This window comes from Strix aluco, chromosome 4, assembly GCF_031877795.1.
Source record: "Strix aluco isolate bStrAlu1 chromosome 4, bStrAlu1.hap1, whole genome shotgun sequence".
Lineage (NCBI taxonomy): Eukaryota > Metazoa > Chordata > Aves > Strigiformes > Strigidae > Strix > Strix aluco.
The window spans coordinates 82,692,694-82,707,161 of record NC_133934.1 but is presented as its reverse complement, the minus strand read 5'-3'; the positions used below and the strand labels follow the sequence as shown (position 1 = coordinate 82,707,161).

Here is a 14,468-nt window from a genome sequence, read left to right as displayed (position 1 = left end):
AGCCAAACAACAACCACCGTCTCTGCCCCCACTAGTGACATGGCAGTCTGAGTTGAGAAGACATGTCATGACAGCTGAATCCATACCCCTGGCAGAGCTGCACTCCTTTTTTGAATCAGCTAAGATGCCTAGTTTGAGCAAGGCAGCCACAGACTGCAAAGACATCAGAGCCAGAGGAAGTTGAGGAATAAGCAGCAGATCAGCTACTGGTATGAATCACAGAATCATCTAGGTTGGAAAAGCCCTTGAAGATCCTCCAGTCCAACCATTAACCTCACACTGACCGTTCTCAACTCCACCAGATCCCTCAGCGCTGGGTCAACCCGACTCTTCAACCCCTTCAGGGATGGGGACTCCACCCCTGCCCTGGGCAGCCCATTCCAACGCCCAACAACCCCTTCTGCAAAGAAATCCTTCCCAAGAGCCAGTCTGACCCTGCCCTGGTGCAGCTTGAGGCCATTCCCTCTTGTCCTGGCGCTTGTTCCTTGGGTCAAGAGACTCATCCCCCCTCTCTGCACCCTCCTTTCAGGTAGCTGTAGAGGGCAATGAGGTCTCCCCTCAGCCTCCTCTTCTCCAGACTAAAGCCCCCAGTTCCCTCAGCCGCTCCCCATCAGACCTGTGCTCCAGACCCTGCACCAGCTTCGTCGCCCTTCTCTGGACACGCTCGAGTCATTCAATGGCCTTTTTGGAGTGAGGGGCCCAAAACTGAACACAGTCATCGAGGGGCAGCCTCACCAATGCCAAGTGCACGGGTAAGATCATTTCCCTGTCCCTGCTGAGCATGCTATTGCTGATACAAGGTATGGATATGGTAACAAGGGATCCCCTTGCACCAGAGCAGCTGCAGAATTTCTGGATATGACTAAGGCTTTTCTAGAGGCAAGAATGCAAGTGTTAGGGGATTCTTTCTTTCATTCTGTTGTTGGTTTGGGGAATCCTGGAGAAGCAAAAGTCAGTAAAAGACAATGTGGTCTGCTATACTTGGGAGAACACAAGGAACTAATGAGACTGAGATGTAGGGGACATCAAAATTATCATCAGGAAAGAGGGATTTCAATCTAAAAAGAAAAGAAAGAAAAACAAAGCAGCAATGTTCCATTTTAAATCCACCGCAGCATTTAAGTATTAAGGCAGATATTTATGAAAATGAAACAAAGTTTTAAAAGCTATTATAACAATAAAGCAAATCTAACAGTTTAGGGATATATTTGCTGAATGAAGCCTGAAAGATTTAATGTAGACCTTTAGCACCAGAAGGTAGAACACAGATGCATTTTCGTAAATTAACACGGGAGCATTCTACAGGCAGAAGGACACTTCGACGATTACTCCATTGTTTTCAATCCATTTGTAACTCTTACTAACCCAGTATTCTTTTGCAGGCCCCCAGTAACAGAAACTATATACAGCTTTGTGATCAATACACACACAAGCTAATCTACACATTGTTACTCTGAGTTATTTAACGTCCATTTTTATCTCCTGAGCCCTTTAAAACTGACTAAATATGCACAGGACAGCATCACTCATCTGCAAGTGCTTAAGTTAGGAAGAGGAGAACGGGAAAGACAAAAGAACAGCTTACACCCTTAATCTTTTTTTTACTCTTGCAGTCATTTCTAGGCAATTTATTGGTGCTCTTACCATATTGCTTATGAGCTGTAACATGTATGGAGACAAGAGTTAACTCTTATAAAGATGTGCTGGCTTCAAGTCCTTCAAGTATAACCCAATCACCAGTCATTTTTCATTTCCACAGTCTTCTGTGGCATAACACAGCATGCCAAGAACTGCAGAGCATACCTTCACAATGAACCTACGTGATGCTGGTGGACTTTGTAGTTAAAAGCTCTACTTGTAAATCAAAGCAGCTTAATAATATTAAGTACCAGGTGACACCCGGTACATGAGAGCTGGTGGACTGCAGTGTGAATTTTTTGGTTCCTTACAGGTATCTTAAGTAAAATGAAATAGCCCAAATATTTCAGAAGTTACATTACCTGTCAAAGGAATGGAACTGTACAGGCTGTTCAACAGCTCCATCACCAAGAACTCCAAGGAAGGTTGGTGGCAGAAGAGCAGCATCCGCTGCAGCCCCATCAGCTGGTGTGCTTACCAAGCTTCTCAGGATGTCCTTTACATTGACATTTTTTGCAGCTGGCACAGAAGCTGCAGGCTTATTATCCTCAGTGCCTGTCTCGCTTCTGCCCTCCTGAGACTTATTTACTTCTAATGAGAGCGTGCATAGTACTTCACTGATTGCATCTGGACCTGCACTAACATTCAGAAGTCCTGCTTCAGCAATGCTACTGGAACTGTTTGTCTGCCCTGAAGCTGGTTCCTCCCCAAGACCAGAATCCCTTCTTTGTACAGATACTGTACTTTCTGAATCTTCAGTGGAGGCTGAAGCACCAAGAGCAGCAGATGGGTTTTCCACATCTGTTCATACCAAAAACAGAAAACACATTTTAAGTTCATTATTAACAGATCTGCATTCACCACATTGCTCCTAAAGAAGTAACACCAATAGGTGACAAGTGAAATAACACAGCTATAAGTATTTCCTCTTGCCTACTTAGAGATTTAACATTATCTATAAGTATTTAATAGGACACTTAGAAGAGAAAAATTTCCTTCAGATTTCTGAGAAGCATGAAAAGTTATAACATCTGAAAATTGAGACAAGTAAACAGAAGATACTGACTCAACAGTCAAAGAATGAAAATTAATTGATTGACCTAAAGAAGAATAGGAGAAAGCAGTCTTACAGTGGAAACAAAAAGCTGCCAGTCTATGCTTATGCATACTTAACCTTACGCAAAAATGTTATGTTTCTGCAACAAGCCTTCACGAATAATTAGCTACTTCAGTGAGATTAACCATCTCTACACAGAAAAATCAGCCCACAGATTAGGCCCTTCTCAGATCAGAAAAAGATAAACACACTGAGGCAAACTGATATTTATTTAACAATATATTTCTGTACAATTTCTATGCATATTTCTATACAATTTCACATGGACTTCTACAGAATTTTAAGATGCACAAGCCACATTATTTTGTTTGGCCAAATAATTAACCATTCACCTGTAGCAGGAGTTTCATTATTTTCATTCTCTGATTCCTTGAACGACTGGCTATGGTTTGGTGGTCGCCTTTCATTCTGGGGTTCCAGTATATCTCTGTATTTTGAAACCATGAGCACAGAAATAAAATACACAACAGCCAAAGCCAAAAACTGAGCCTGCTTACTATCCTCCTGTAAAAAAAGGACACACACACAGATTTTTCCATTACAATTTCAGCAGCATGTTTATTTTTCTGTAAAGTATGCCCAGCGCTACCATAAACAGACCGAGAGTAAGCTGATATGTCAACAATGGAAGAACAATATTCTCTAGCCACAGCTTGTCTCACCTATAAAGCTAGGGAATACAGCAATTGTATTCAAGTGGCACTAATCCTTTCATTTTTCATTTATAAATATGACAACTTTGGCTAAGGTTGTGTGTTTCGACTACATGTTTCGAATTAGTGCAGGGACTAGGTCCCCATTATTTATTTACAGATGTTTCCCCTATTATGTTTCCTCAAATGCGCCCAGACATTAACAGCACTTTCTGTAAAGTACAACCAGGTAAACATACCCTACAAAACTGTAAAAGTATTTATAAACTATTGCATATTAATGAAGTGGAACAAATTCCAGAACCAGTGTTAAGGTTTTATTTCATCATCAGATTGTCCAGATGGATGTACTGTACTATGTACAATTTAAACAAGAATTGGCAAATATGCATTTGCATTTCAGCTGTAACTGTATTAAGATATTTTAAGAAGATCTGAGTACCCCAGGGTACTCAGTAACTCCTAGTGAAACAGAGGAAAGAGCCACATCCTGGATCTGACTAGACACTATGATTTAGCCTAAGTCTGTCCCCTTTGGCTGTCAAAGGAAGAAAAGCTTTGTACACTTTGGGATCACAGAAGAACTGAACATTTGGATCCTCATGGACCAATCAGTAAGAGAAAGGGTGTTTGGGGCTTTTTTCCCCTCATTTACATAAGGGCTCAGGTAGCATTCAATTTTTCCTTCTGAGCAGTTCAAGAAAGTAAGTTAAACTATAAAGCTCATTTTGTCATGATTGTAGTACCTACTGAAGCCCCACATTCCATTAAGAGTTCTTTTATAAGCTATACTAGAAGTTTACGAGAAGTTCTCTACTAAGAACTGGATAACATAACTGGATCCTATCTGTTATGCTGAAAACACAGCCCTATGCTCGACCCAAATCCTTAGCTTGCCTAGAACAAGACAGAAACAGTAAGCTAATAACAGGTTAGCATCAGGCAAGAACAGTGCAAGACTGATGAAAGCCCCCTACAATGGTAAGGATTATAAAGAATTTTCTTGCTAGATGAATTTTTGCAAGACAGTTTCCAACTGTACTTAATAAAGTTGTGATCCAGTGAATTAGCACTGTCCTTTCCTTATTTTTTTTGCTATGGTTGTAGAACTCCTTGAAATAAAGTTCATGTACTACTGCAAGTACTACTACTGGTAGTTAAGTGGAATCCATCTGATTTCCTCTTATACAGGTTCAAATCACACCAATCACAATTCTAAGTACTGAACACAATGTAAGAAAATGCATGCAAATCAAACAAAATATTTAGATGCAAGTATAAGCGGCTCACATAAAAACTATTCCAAAAATAGATCTTTTTAAGTCTACTTTTTCTCCACAGTTCAACACAGTAGGCAAAAAGCAGAGTTACTGCATCATTTTATATTTATTTGTGAAACAGAAAACATGGTGGATTAGATATGCAAAAAAAAGCAGAGGCTGTGTGTGTATATTGGTGGGGTTTTTCTAAGAAAAAAAATTAGTACACAAAATGTGCTTGGTTCTGAAGATTGCCCAGAGAACCTGTGGCTGCCCCCTCCCTGGAAGGGTTCAAGGCCAGGCTGGACGGGCCTTTGGGCAACCTGGGCTAGTGGAAGGTGTCCCTGCCCGTGGCAGGGTGGGGTGGCACTGGATGGTCTTTAAGGTCCCTTCCAACCCAAACCATTCTGTGATTCTATGAATATTTCAGCTGCCACCAGTATGGAAGATTCACTTCCTGTTACTCTTTTGCACACTGACACTGAAGTAGGGGTTGAAAGAAGCTTTTTTCAATCATTAATTGCTGTAAAGAAAAACCAAAGATCCTTCAATATTCTGCATAGGACAAAAGTCACTGTGTAAATCATTATACTTGCTAAATAGTCCAATTATTGTAAAATAAGTTCAGGTGTCCAAGCTTGTGGCCACCGATGACTCAGATCCATTACAGCTGCTGTATTTGCTTACAGAGGTGGTTTTCTCAAGCAATCAATCTCAATTTCCTCAATATTAGCTATAAAGTTGCTGACATAGGGCAAAGATATTTTTAGTCAATTCAACACTAAAAACATATGCATATTTACAGCACATGCACCAAATTGGTTCCTCTGAGGGGAAGTAAAGGAATTAGAGATGACCTCTAATTTCTAATTAGCTAGAAAGGTACTCATTTTTCAAAAAGTATACATAAACATCTTTCTGATAAACAGTACACGTAAACAGTTTGTCTACGTACGGCATGTGAAAGTATATATTTGTAGTAAACACAACATATTTAATATACAATAGGCAGAATTCCAGAGAAGCAGCTCTTAGGAGCACACCAAAGAGCCTGATGGGCAGGCAGCGATTTTCAGCTCTCCCTCTTTCCAACCCCAAACACTACAACAGCTGCAGTGTATTATGAGTTCCTAATTACGCCAAGCAGTATTCAGTTTTCGTAAATTCAATTTAGCCAAACTGTGTAACACACAGCAAGTGTTTAGCAAACAGATACATGCAGAAATCTAGCTATAAAGAAAACAACATTATTTGTAACTTACTATATCTCTGAACACTACTGCTCGAAGTCGATTAATATCCATATCCTGCAGAAGTCTGTCATGGTCTCGTATTGGAGAAATGCCACCCGTCACAATGTCCACTGGACTCTATAAAAATAAATGAGATTCTGTTTTTAAAAGCATTCTACCAAAAAGCATTGTGTACAATCATCCCCTGTTCATCACATTGTCATAACTAGAGCACAATGATCAGATATGCATTTCCTCTTTAAAGAAAAAAAATCTGGCAAATTCTTGGGACAGATTTATTTCACTGTGGAAGGTTAAATATGTGTTAAATTCACATCTTGGAAAATCTGCTTCAGGATTTCCAGTGTTCATGCCCTTCAGCTGTGTTAAAGTACCAGTGGTACAGGTATAAATTTAAAAAATTAAATAAAAAAGTACAGAGTAATAATTATTGACTCTCGTGTTCCTGAATGTGATCTTACACTTGCCTTTGCTGCAGACTTTCCCGTTCCTATAAAGCCCTGCACCGTTTTTTGGTTCTTCACAATGTCTCCAACAGGCTTCATCTGTGCATGCTGCTGACACTCCAAGCAATTCCTTACTGCTACCGCACATACTTGAAGAGAAAAGAAATGTTAAGAATTACTCCAGGAAATAGTATTGTCTACATCCCTTACAGAGATGTATAATACATTTCTGTTTATCACTAAAACTAAAAAGTTTAAGCACATCAGTAAAATGATATTTTGCTTCCATAAATTTTAAATAGTTGCAAAACAATGGTCAAAATTCTTTAATAATTTTTAACTAATAATTAATACTAAGCTACTAGAACAGGTATGCTCTATCTAATGGATACTTCCAAGTGAATTAGCATCCCTCACGGAAATTTTACCATGCATACAACCATGGGGTGGGGAGGGTGAAGACAGCTAATTTCACAGACTAGCAAGGAAGACAAGTGATAGATACACTAGTGAAACAAATGACAATGTTTGCTTCAGAATGCTCTGTTACTCTTGGACTAAATGTTCTGAAGTTACACAATTTATTTTTTTTTTTAGCTTCACAATTGTACCTGTTTCATCTTCTAATATTAATTTCAAAGGAAAAAAGAACTACCCCACCTCTATACCTGTTTGCATCCCATAAATCTTGTTCTACCTGCACAAAGTTTTAATGGCCTAGAAAGGGAGAGGAAGGCTAGTTACTGTTGATGCTCTGAGCTGCTCTGGCACTCATGCAAATTACACTTTTCATTACAAGAAGTCTTACAGCATGCAACTAGCATGAATACTCTCCTCCTGTATTAAGTAACTGAACCCAGTTATGATCTTCTATGTTCTCATTTCCAGAATAGTCATTACTTTTTCAGGCAATGACCACTTTCTTTTAATCAATTTGATGCAAACATACTATAATACTAGATACAACTACTGCCCAGTTTGAACCCTACTCTCTAGAAATCTACATCTCTAGTTTTCACCATATCTTGATCTACTGACCTTAAGATTTAAGCCTCTTTTCTACATATTGATAAGGTCCATGTTTTGGTATACAGTACAAGATTTCTTGTTCTTAAAGCTGCTGTATTCTCAGCATTGACTATTTGGGGAACTTGGGCAAAAGAAATATCTCCATGGATAGAATGAAACATGCGTTCACAACAACCAGGCTACCACACTTAATCATTTATTTTATTTAAACATTTTAAAAAGAACCCTATGTATATGCATTGCAGAATACAGTAATGGTAAAACAGTAAAAGATCTCAGTGCTTCTTTGACTAAATTTAATCTTGATTTAACAAAAAAATGACAGAAAAAAAATTAAAGCTAACAATTGCTAACTATTTAGTAGCAGCAAGCTCCTACACTCATTAAGTGGCTTTATTTGCTTACCCAGACGAAGACATTGTCGCAGAATTCCTCCAGATGACATATTTTTCTCAGATTCAATTTCAGTGAAACCAAGAGAGCTTGCAAAAATTAGCACATCCACAAGGCTGATTAATCTCTGAAGAAATGTTAAAGATGCTTCTACCGAAAGTCCTTGAGTTGGCTCAATATTCTCCAATTCATGCTACACAGAGAAAAATCGAAAGCAACATTTACTTCTTCACAAAGGTGATATTCCTACAACTTAAATGAAGCAAAATATATGCTGGAAGTCCACTTTCAGTCACATTCAACAGTAGTAATTAGTTATATTCTAGGAACAACCATTAGTACTGGGATTTAATCCCATTCCAGACCACTGTGGGACAACAAAGCTAGGCAACTTCTTTTTATGTCTCCAGGCAAAGAGGGCAGGCAACCAATTTATCTCAGGGAAAGCGTGGAGGTAGCAAAGGGAAGAAAGAGATGCTTGTGGAAATTTCCCACACGCATTCCTGTTTCCCGAAAGGACAGATATAATAGTTAACACACTGCATAAAGACATCCTCCCACAAGAGATAAATTTTCAAATAAAAATGAAACTTCTTACAGTAGCGGATGTGGCAGCAGAAAGCAATGGCAAAATACCACCACAAGCCATGATCATGTTGTCCATCACTTGAGAGATGAGGTGAATGGTGTTGTGCACAAATATGACATTGTCACTGCTATTCACAAAGTCCATCACAGTTTTTGTAGAATGGCTGTCCAAAAAAAAAAGTTCAGAATACAGCTTTATTTTTGTGGTATTTTAACATCTTTATGTTTTCATAAAGCTAAAACCAGACAGTTAGCAGCAGGGCACCAAATAACACATGACTGATGTACCTTAATCTAAACCTAAAATTACCTCTCCTTTCTGTCCCTAAACCTCTCCAGATCACAGCTTGCTAAAAACATAAAGATGTGTGTCAATCATTATTTAGACAAGGATACATTATAGGCTGGTCTATGATTACTTGCTATAGCAAAAGTCACTGTATCAGGCAATACAATAAACTTTTCTGGAAGTGTGAACTAGATTTGAACTTAAATCTTTGGCAAAATACAGCAAATACTAAGGGCTTCTCTGAGAAATTAAATATCAACAACAAAAAACTTTAATCCAGTTAAATGTGGAAATATTTTCTCGAAACAGAACCTAAACTAAAAATATATTTTAGCTATATCTGATGATGTCCTGAGAGGTTAATTTAATCACATCCTAAAAGTTATAGTCAGACAAATATTCACCTCAGTTTAAATTGTTTTAATCACTTAAGTACTCTATTTCTTCAACCTTACATTCCTTTTTATCAGGTCACTACAGTTATATGGTTTAATTTAAATTTGACATTCACTACTACAAGCTAATGTCACCACTCTTATTTAAGTTATTAAATCTTAACATTAAAATGCAGAATTATCACTGTCTTCAAAGTTTCCTTTTTCTAACTAAATTCATCTTGATGATACATTCCAGATTCCTCTTACAAATTAATTTTTAAATGCATTGAGCATCTCTGTGTTCACAGAACCCTATCAAAGCAGCAACATCGTGTGTAAATGCAGAAGTAATAAATATCATTTGGGATTTTTTTTTTATTCCATATTTAGATACTAAAAAAGATGCAGGCCCTTACATACATTAGGAACATGAAAATCATCGTCCCATAAAAAAAATCAACAGCAAGACTGCCATTGACTTAAATGTAGCCAGGATTTCAGTCAGAATATATGTGCAGGCCCTCATGTCTGTAAAGAGTCTTTAAAAAAACCTGAGAATATTTGGGTGTAGGTCACAAAATAAGGCTACTGAATAATGAGTAAAATACCAGATGTGTAAAATTCTAAGCCAAAGTGACTCTGATGCAGTTTCAACAAAATCTCAAGTTAATTATAATTGAAATGCCAGTCTAGATCATTCCATCTAAAGCATAGAAATTTACCTTCTCCACATCTGTATATCTGTTTCTATGGAGAAGAGCAAGTCCGTGAGCAAGCGCTGATGCATCAGTGACCACTTAAACTCAGGAATACGGAACACAGTTGACCTAGAGTCTCTTTTCTGCCCATCTGACGTAGCACTTAGCTCTTGTCCTGAAGAATCCTGCTGCCTTGAGGTCTGAATACACAGTTTGAAAAAAAAAAAAAACAAAACAAAAAAAACCACAAAAACCCCATACTCAGATTATTAGTTTCCATGGCATACACTGAAATGCATTTAATAGACTTGATTTTTAGATATTCAACAAGTTGACTGTGTACATGGTTACAAATAAAACCAGAACTATTACACAAGTGCTATTTACTGGATATACCAAACCTACAAACTAGTCTACAGCGGCACTACCACACCTGTCAGTCTAGGCATACACAAGCAGCAACCCAGCCTTACCACAGGGGGAGTGTATGTTGCCGTAGACAGTGGTTTTCCTCCTTTAAGGAAGAATGGTGCAGAATGAAGAGCATCCATTAGCAGGTATCTCTGCAGAAGGGAAGTACTCAGATACATGACTATTTAACCACGAAAAGATGAGTTAGAAATTAAAGACTAGAGGGGTGGAACACTGCAGCATGCAACAGAAACTCAGTTTTAAATTACACTCGCACAAAAAAGGTAGGCTGACATGGAGTGACAGTCCAACCAAATTTTATAGTTTCAAATATATATATATATATATATTTTGTGTACCTGCAGAGTAGCTAGTGCAAAATATATTTTCACAAGTTCCATCAGAATATGAAAGAAACTTAGTGCTATTTTTTTTTGCACAAGCAACATTTGCTTTTCAATAATTCTAGGAGTTGAGGTTATAAGAGATCAGACTGAAAAGAGTAAAATGGAGGTTGACTAAAGAGGCAGAAGAAATTCTAGACAAAATCCTCTCAGAATATATGTTTCCTTCAATTCTTCAAACTTAAGAACAGAAGTACCAACACAGATGAAGTATTCATCTAGCCAAATACTCAGTCTCCATCAGCATCCATGGGTGGATGTACAAAGAATGAAATCATAGATTTCTCACAAATTAGTAAGAATTATGGCTATTTTAATCAAGGGTTGAAAATATTCTTTAGATAACTCACAAAATCCACAGACATTTAAATCCCTAAAATGTGTATGGGCACACTTTTTCAAAAATCTCATAAAATAAGAACTTAGTTTTATTTTTAAGCTAGACAGATGAAGGACGGGTAGAATTTACCTCAGGTACGGATCTGGGGGGCAGAGGTGCTTCTAGACATGTGTTAGCTTTCAGTTCCAGTCTTTCTGTATCTGATGCAACACTAGAAACATCAAGCTTGGCAATTCTTTTGTCAGAGGCTCCAGCAGGCTCTGGCACATGTGCATTCACATTTTCTTCAGCTGTTTTGGTTTCACTAGAAAGAATCTTTTCTTCCTCCAGCTTCTTTCTCCCTTCTGAATCTGGTTGAGTGGTGGCTACTTGAACTGCAGAACTCACTGTTTCTGGTGAAGTCAGCTCTTGTTCTTTTCCATCCACACCTTCAGCATCTTCAGATTTTAAAAGCACAGATTCAGGTTGCTTCTCTATTGCTTCTTCCTGCTTTGTCACTTCGCTTTCACTAGACCTAGATTCCTTGTTCATTCCTGCAAACTCTTCTGAAGGTAAAGGCATACTACTTTCCACTTTCAAATCAACAAAGTCATCTTCATCTTCCACCTCTACTGTTGATTTTTCCAGTCTTTCTGGACTTTCAGGAATTTCTCCTTCCAAAGTAGTTTGCATTGCTAAAGCAGCAGCAGTGACAGCTACTGTCTCTTCCACAAGCTCATCAGCTTTGCTCAGAGAATCTTCAATTGCTTCAGCTATTCCAGTACTAATTTCTGAAGCACTGGGCTTTATTGCTTCCGATTCTGGAGAAAATTCTGCACAAGGCACTGCTTTTAAATCTTGTGTAGCCTCCCTGTCTTCCTCCTCTAACTCCTCCCTATGATTAGACACTGAATGAGTTTGCGGGTCACCATCTGATGAGGTATTGGTCTCTCTTTTTTCAGTACTGCACTCCACATCATCATCAATAACACAGAAAGGAGCAGTACGGTCTTCTTTTAACTCCAAACATTGTTGTTTTCCTTTGGTTTCAGATTCTTTGCTAACTCCAGAGATTGTTCTAATCGGAGCTGAAGAACGTATTCCACTCCCTTCACCTCCTTTCCCTTGGTACTCCCTGTACATTTGAGAAAGACTCTCTTTATGCATTTCAAAAGTTACCTAAAACAGAAGAGTTTAAAGTACATTAGAAATTATATATTAATGACTCTCTTCTCTTTAAAAAAAAAAATCATTGCTCAGATCACAAAGCTATACTACAGATTTATACTGGATACTGTCCTTGTATGGTGCATCTTGGAGATGACTTCAACTGAGAGCAAGTTTTTCTTAGGTGTACCTGTTATTCCTGACCAAAAGAAAAAAAAAATAAAAGTAACACCAGAGTCAAAAAATCCCAGCCTGATCCCATGGACAGGAAATTAAATGTTTACTAGAAGCACTCAGAGTTTTAAAGACTACATCTAGCAAAAGAATTGAAATGTTTAAAGTTTAATATTTCTACTTAACACTTGCGTTATTTCCTCTGCTAATTAGAGTCACCTGTAATCAGAGTTATCGTGCTACTTCCATTCATGTAGTTGTATAGGATGCAGATAAAAATGCAACAGCATAACATCCAGAGAATTACTACATTTGAGATAGCTGACAATCTCCATTTTTTTGTAAGGGGGACACTGTGTCAAGTAGCAGGGGCACTTACTATAGCTGAGCTTTTGCATCATTTTAGCACCTTGAGTATGCTCAACAATCCACAAAGATAAATAAACTTTTAAGAAGTTTACATAAAAAACTACAATCCCACAGAGTCAGAGCAAAGTGAAACATGTAATGAGGCCAAAATCCTGGGGATCTCCAAATAATACTTAAAATGCTCCAGAGGACTTTTCCTCTGGTAAATGCTATTCACCCAGTCTAAAAGGCACATGAGAAGAGCTCCACAATCTGATTAAAGTGAGAAGACCTTCCTACAGATGAGCTGAAAAAAACTATTACTGTTTTTAGGTATATAAAAAAATTCCAGCTATACACATACTGATAAAATTAATTTGGCCAAATAAATAGCTGCGTGTTGAAAGAAAATCTCACTGGACTAACCAAAGTTTTTATTACACTGTCATTCAATTTAGTATATCCATACCTTTCTATTCAGGATTTAGATTTATCTTCTATAACGGATGTGTTTATTTTTCTGTAGCTTAGTTCTCAAAATTTTCCCAACATATAAGCTGCAGCTGAGGGTTTTATTTTTTTTCAAACCATTTTCTTTATCATAAACATTTTCCATAGACAAAGCAGAACAGTACATTTTACTAAATATATGAATGCACATTTTCTTATTCTCTTACATACTAAACTCATTCATTTGGATCTCATAAAAATTCTATGTATGTGGTATTCAAAGTGACAATAAGTCAGTAGGAATATTTTCTCTTGAGATGATACATGTACAGTCAAAAACTAACTTGACAGGTTAAAAAGAAATTATAGTTAACAAAGCAGAGAGGAGCAAAGAAAGAACAAACATAAAAAGGAATATTCTTGGGAGGTTGTGTTGTCAACAGTAGCTTTTTAACATACTATTTTCTCCATCAATCAAATACAAATATTGTGGGAGCAGTGTACTATCCCAACACATGACCTGAAGCACGTTATTTGTTCAAGCTGACCTAATTGAAACTTCAGTCTCTAGCAATATTTTCTTCCTCCTGTTTAAAAAAAAAAAATGTCTTCCTCTACTAAAGTCAGTTATGTACAAACAAAAAAATATGAATGATTACAATGATTACAAATGACTGAAAGTTCATCCGTCACAATGGATCTATAAAATATTTGATTATAGTGTATTGCTAAATAGAGCAGGGGGGGGCAGCATTATTATTTTAGAAATACTTCCTTCCTGAACTGTACTACAGTCAGAATAACAAAAGCAACCCAAAATATATTATGCTAATAAGCTCTCCCTTGCACTTTTAATTTGTTTTCAAAAACATGATTAGACAAAGCTGCTACTTTTGGTGAAATCATTACTTTTCTGAAGAAGAAATCTTGACAACTTGAGCTTATCTCCAGCAAGCTTTCCCTCTCCTCTTTCCCTGGTGCTTCCTCCATTTCCAAAAGTACTAAAAAGTTTTATTCCAACAAGTACTAAAGAGACATTCAACAAATTAAAAACTGTTGGTTTATTTCAGCAGAACTTCCCACATGTACTTCCCAGAAAGCACATTGACCCACAGTATGTATAGGCATTATCTGAGCAGTGCAAGTACAGCTGTAATAAACTTGCAATAACATAGCTACCTTGATTCATTTCTCTCTTCAGTATCAGACTTGTTATTGCAACATTCATTCTGAAAAACACTTGGGAAAAATGACTTCTCAAAAGTATTTGCAGGCTTTAGCTACACTGCACGTTTACTGCTTTAACACCATTAAGCTACATCCAAGTATGAGAGCTGGATTCTACTCTGGTTATGCACTGCTTCCTAAACTGTTGAACAAGTCTCAGATGTAGCCTCAAAAATCTTATTTCACTAGTTCCCTTGAACCAAAGCAAAGCAAGAGAAAGATGAAGAC

General features: G+C 37.5%; 1 protein-coding gene across 1 annotated transcript in view; it reads right to left on the bottom strand.

The window, feature by feature from the left end:
• The window catches only part of LRBA (LPS responsive beige-like anchor protein), a 424,995-nt gene that overhangs the window by 328,947 nt on the left and 81,580 nt on the right, over positions 1 to 14,468 (bottom strand). The window contains exons 23-31 of the mRNA XM_074821286.1: positions 11,025 to 12,053; positions 10,214 to 10,303; positions 9,765 to 9,940; positions 8,387 to 8,540; positions 7,801 to 7,981; positions 6,388 to 6,515; positions 5,930 to 6,037; positions 3,088 to 3,259; positions 2,001 to 2,439 (exon numbers count right to left, since the gene is read on the bottom strand). Coding sequence (XP_074677387.1) covers positions 2,001 to 2,439; positions 3,088 to 3,259; positions 5,930 to 6,037; positions 6,388 to 6,515; positions 7,801 to 7,981; positions 8,387 to 8,540; positions 9,765 to 9,940; positions 10,214 to 10,303; positions 11,025 to 12,053 — 2,477 coding nt within the window. The remainder of the gene's footprint in view (positions 1 to 2,000; positions 2,440 to 3,087; positions 3,260 to 5,929; positions 6,038 to 6,387; positions 6,516 to 7,800; positions 7,982 to 8,386; positions 8,541 to 9,764; positions 9,941 to 10,213; positions 10,304 to 11,024; positions 12,054 to 14,468) is intronic.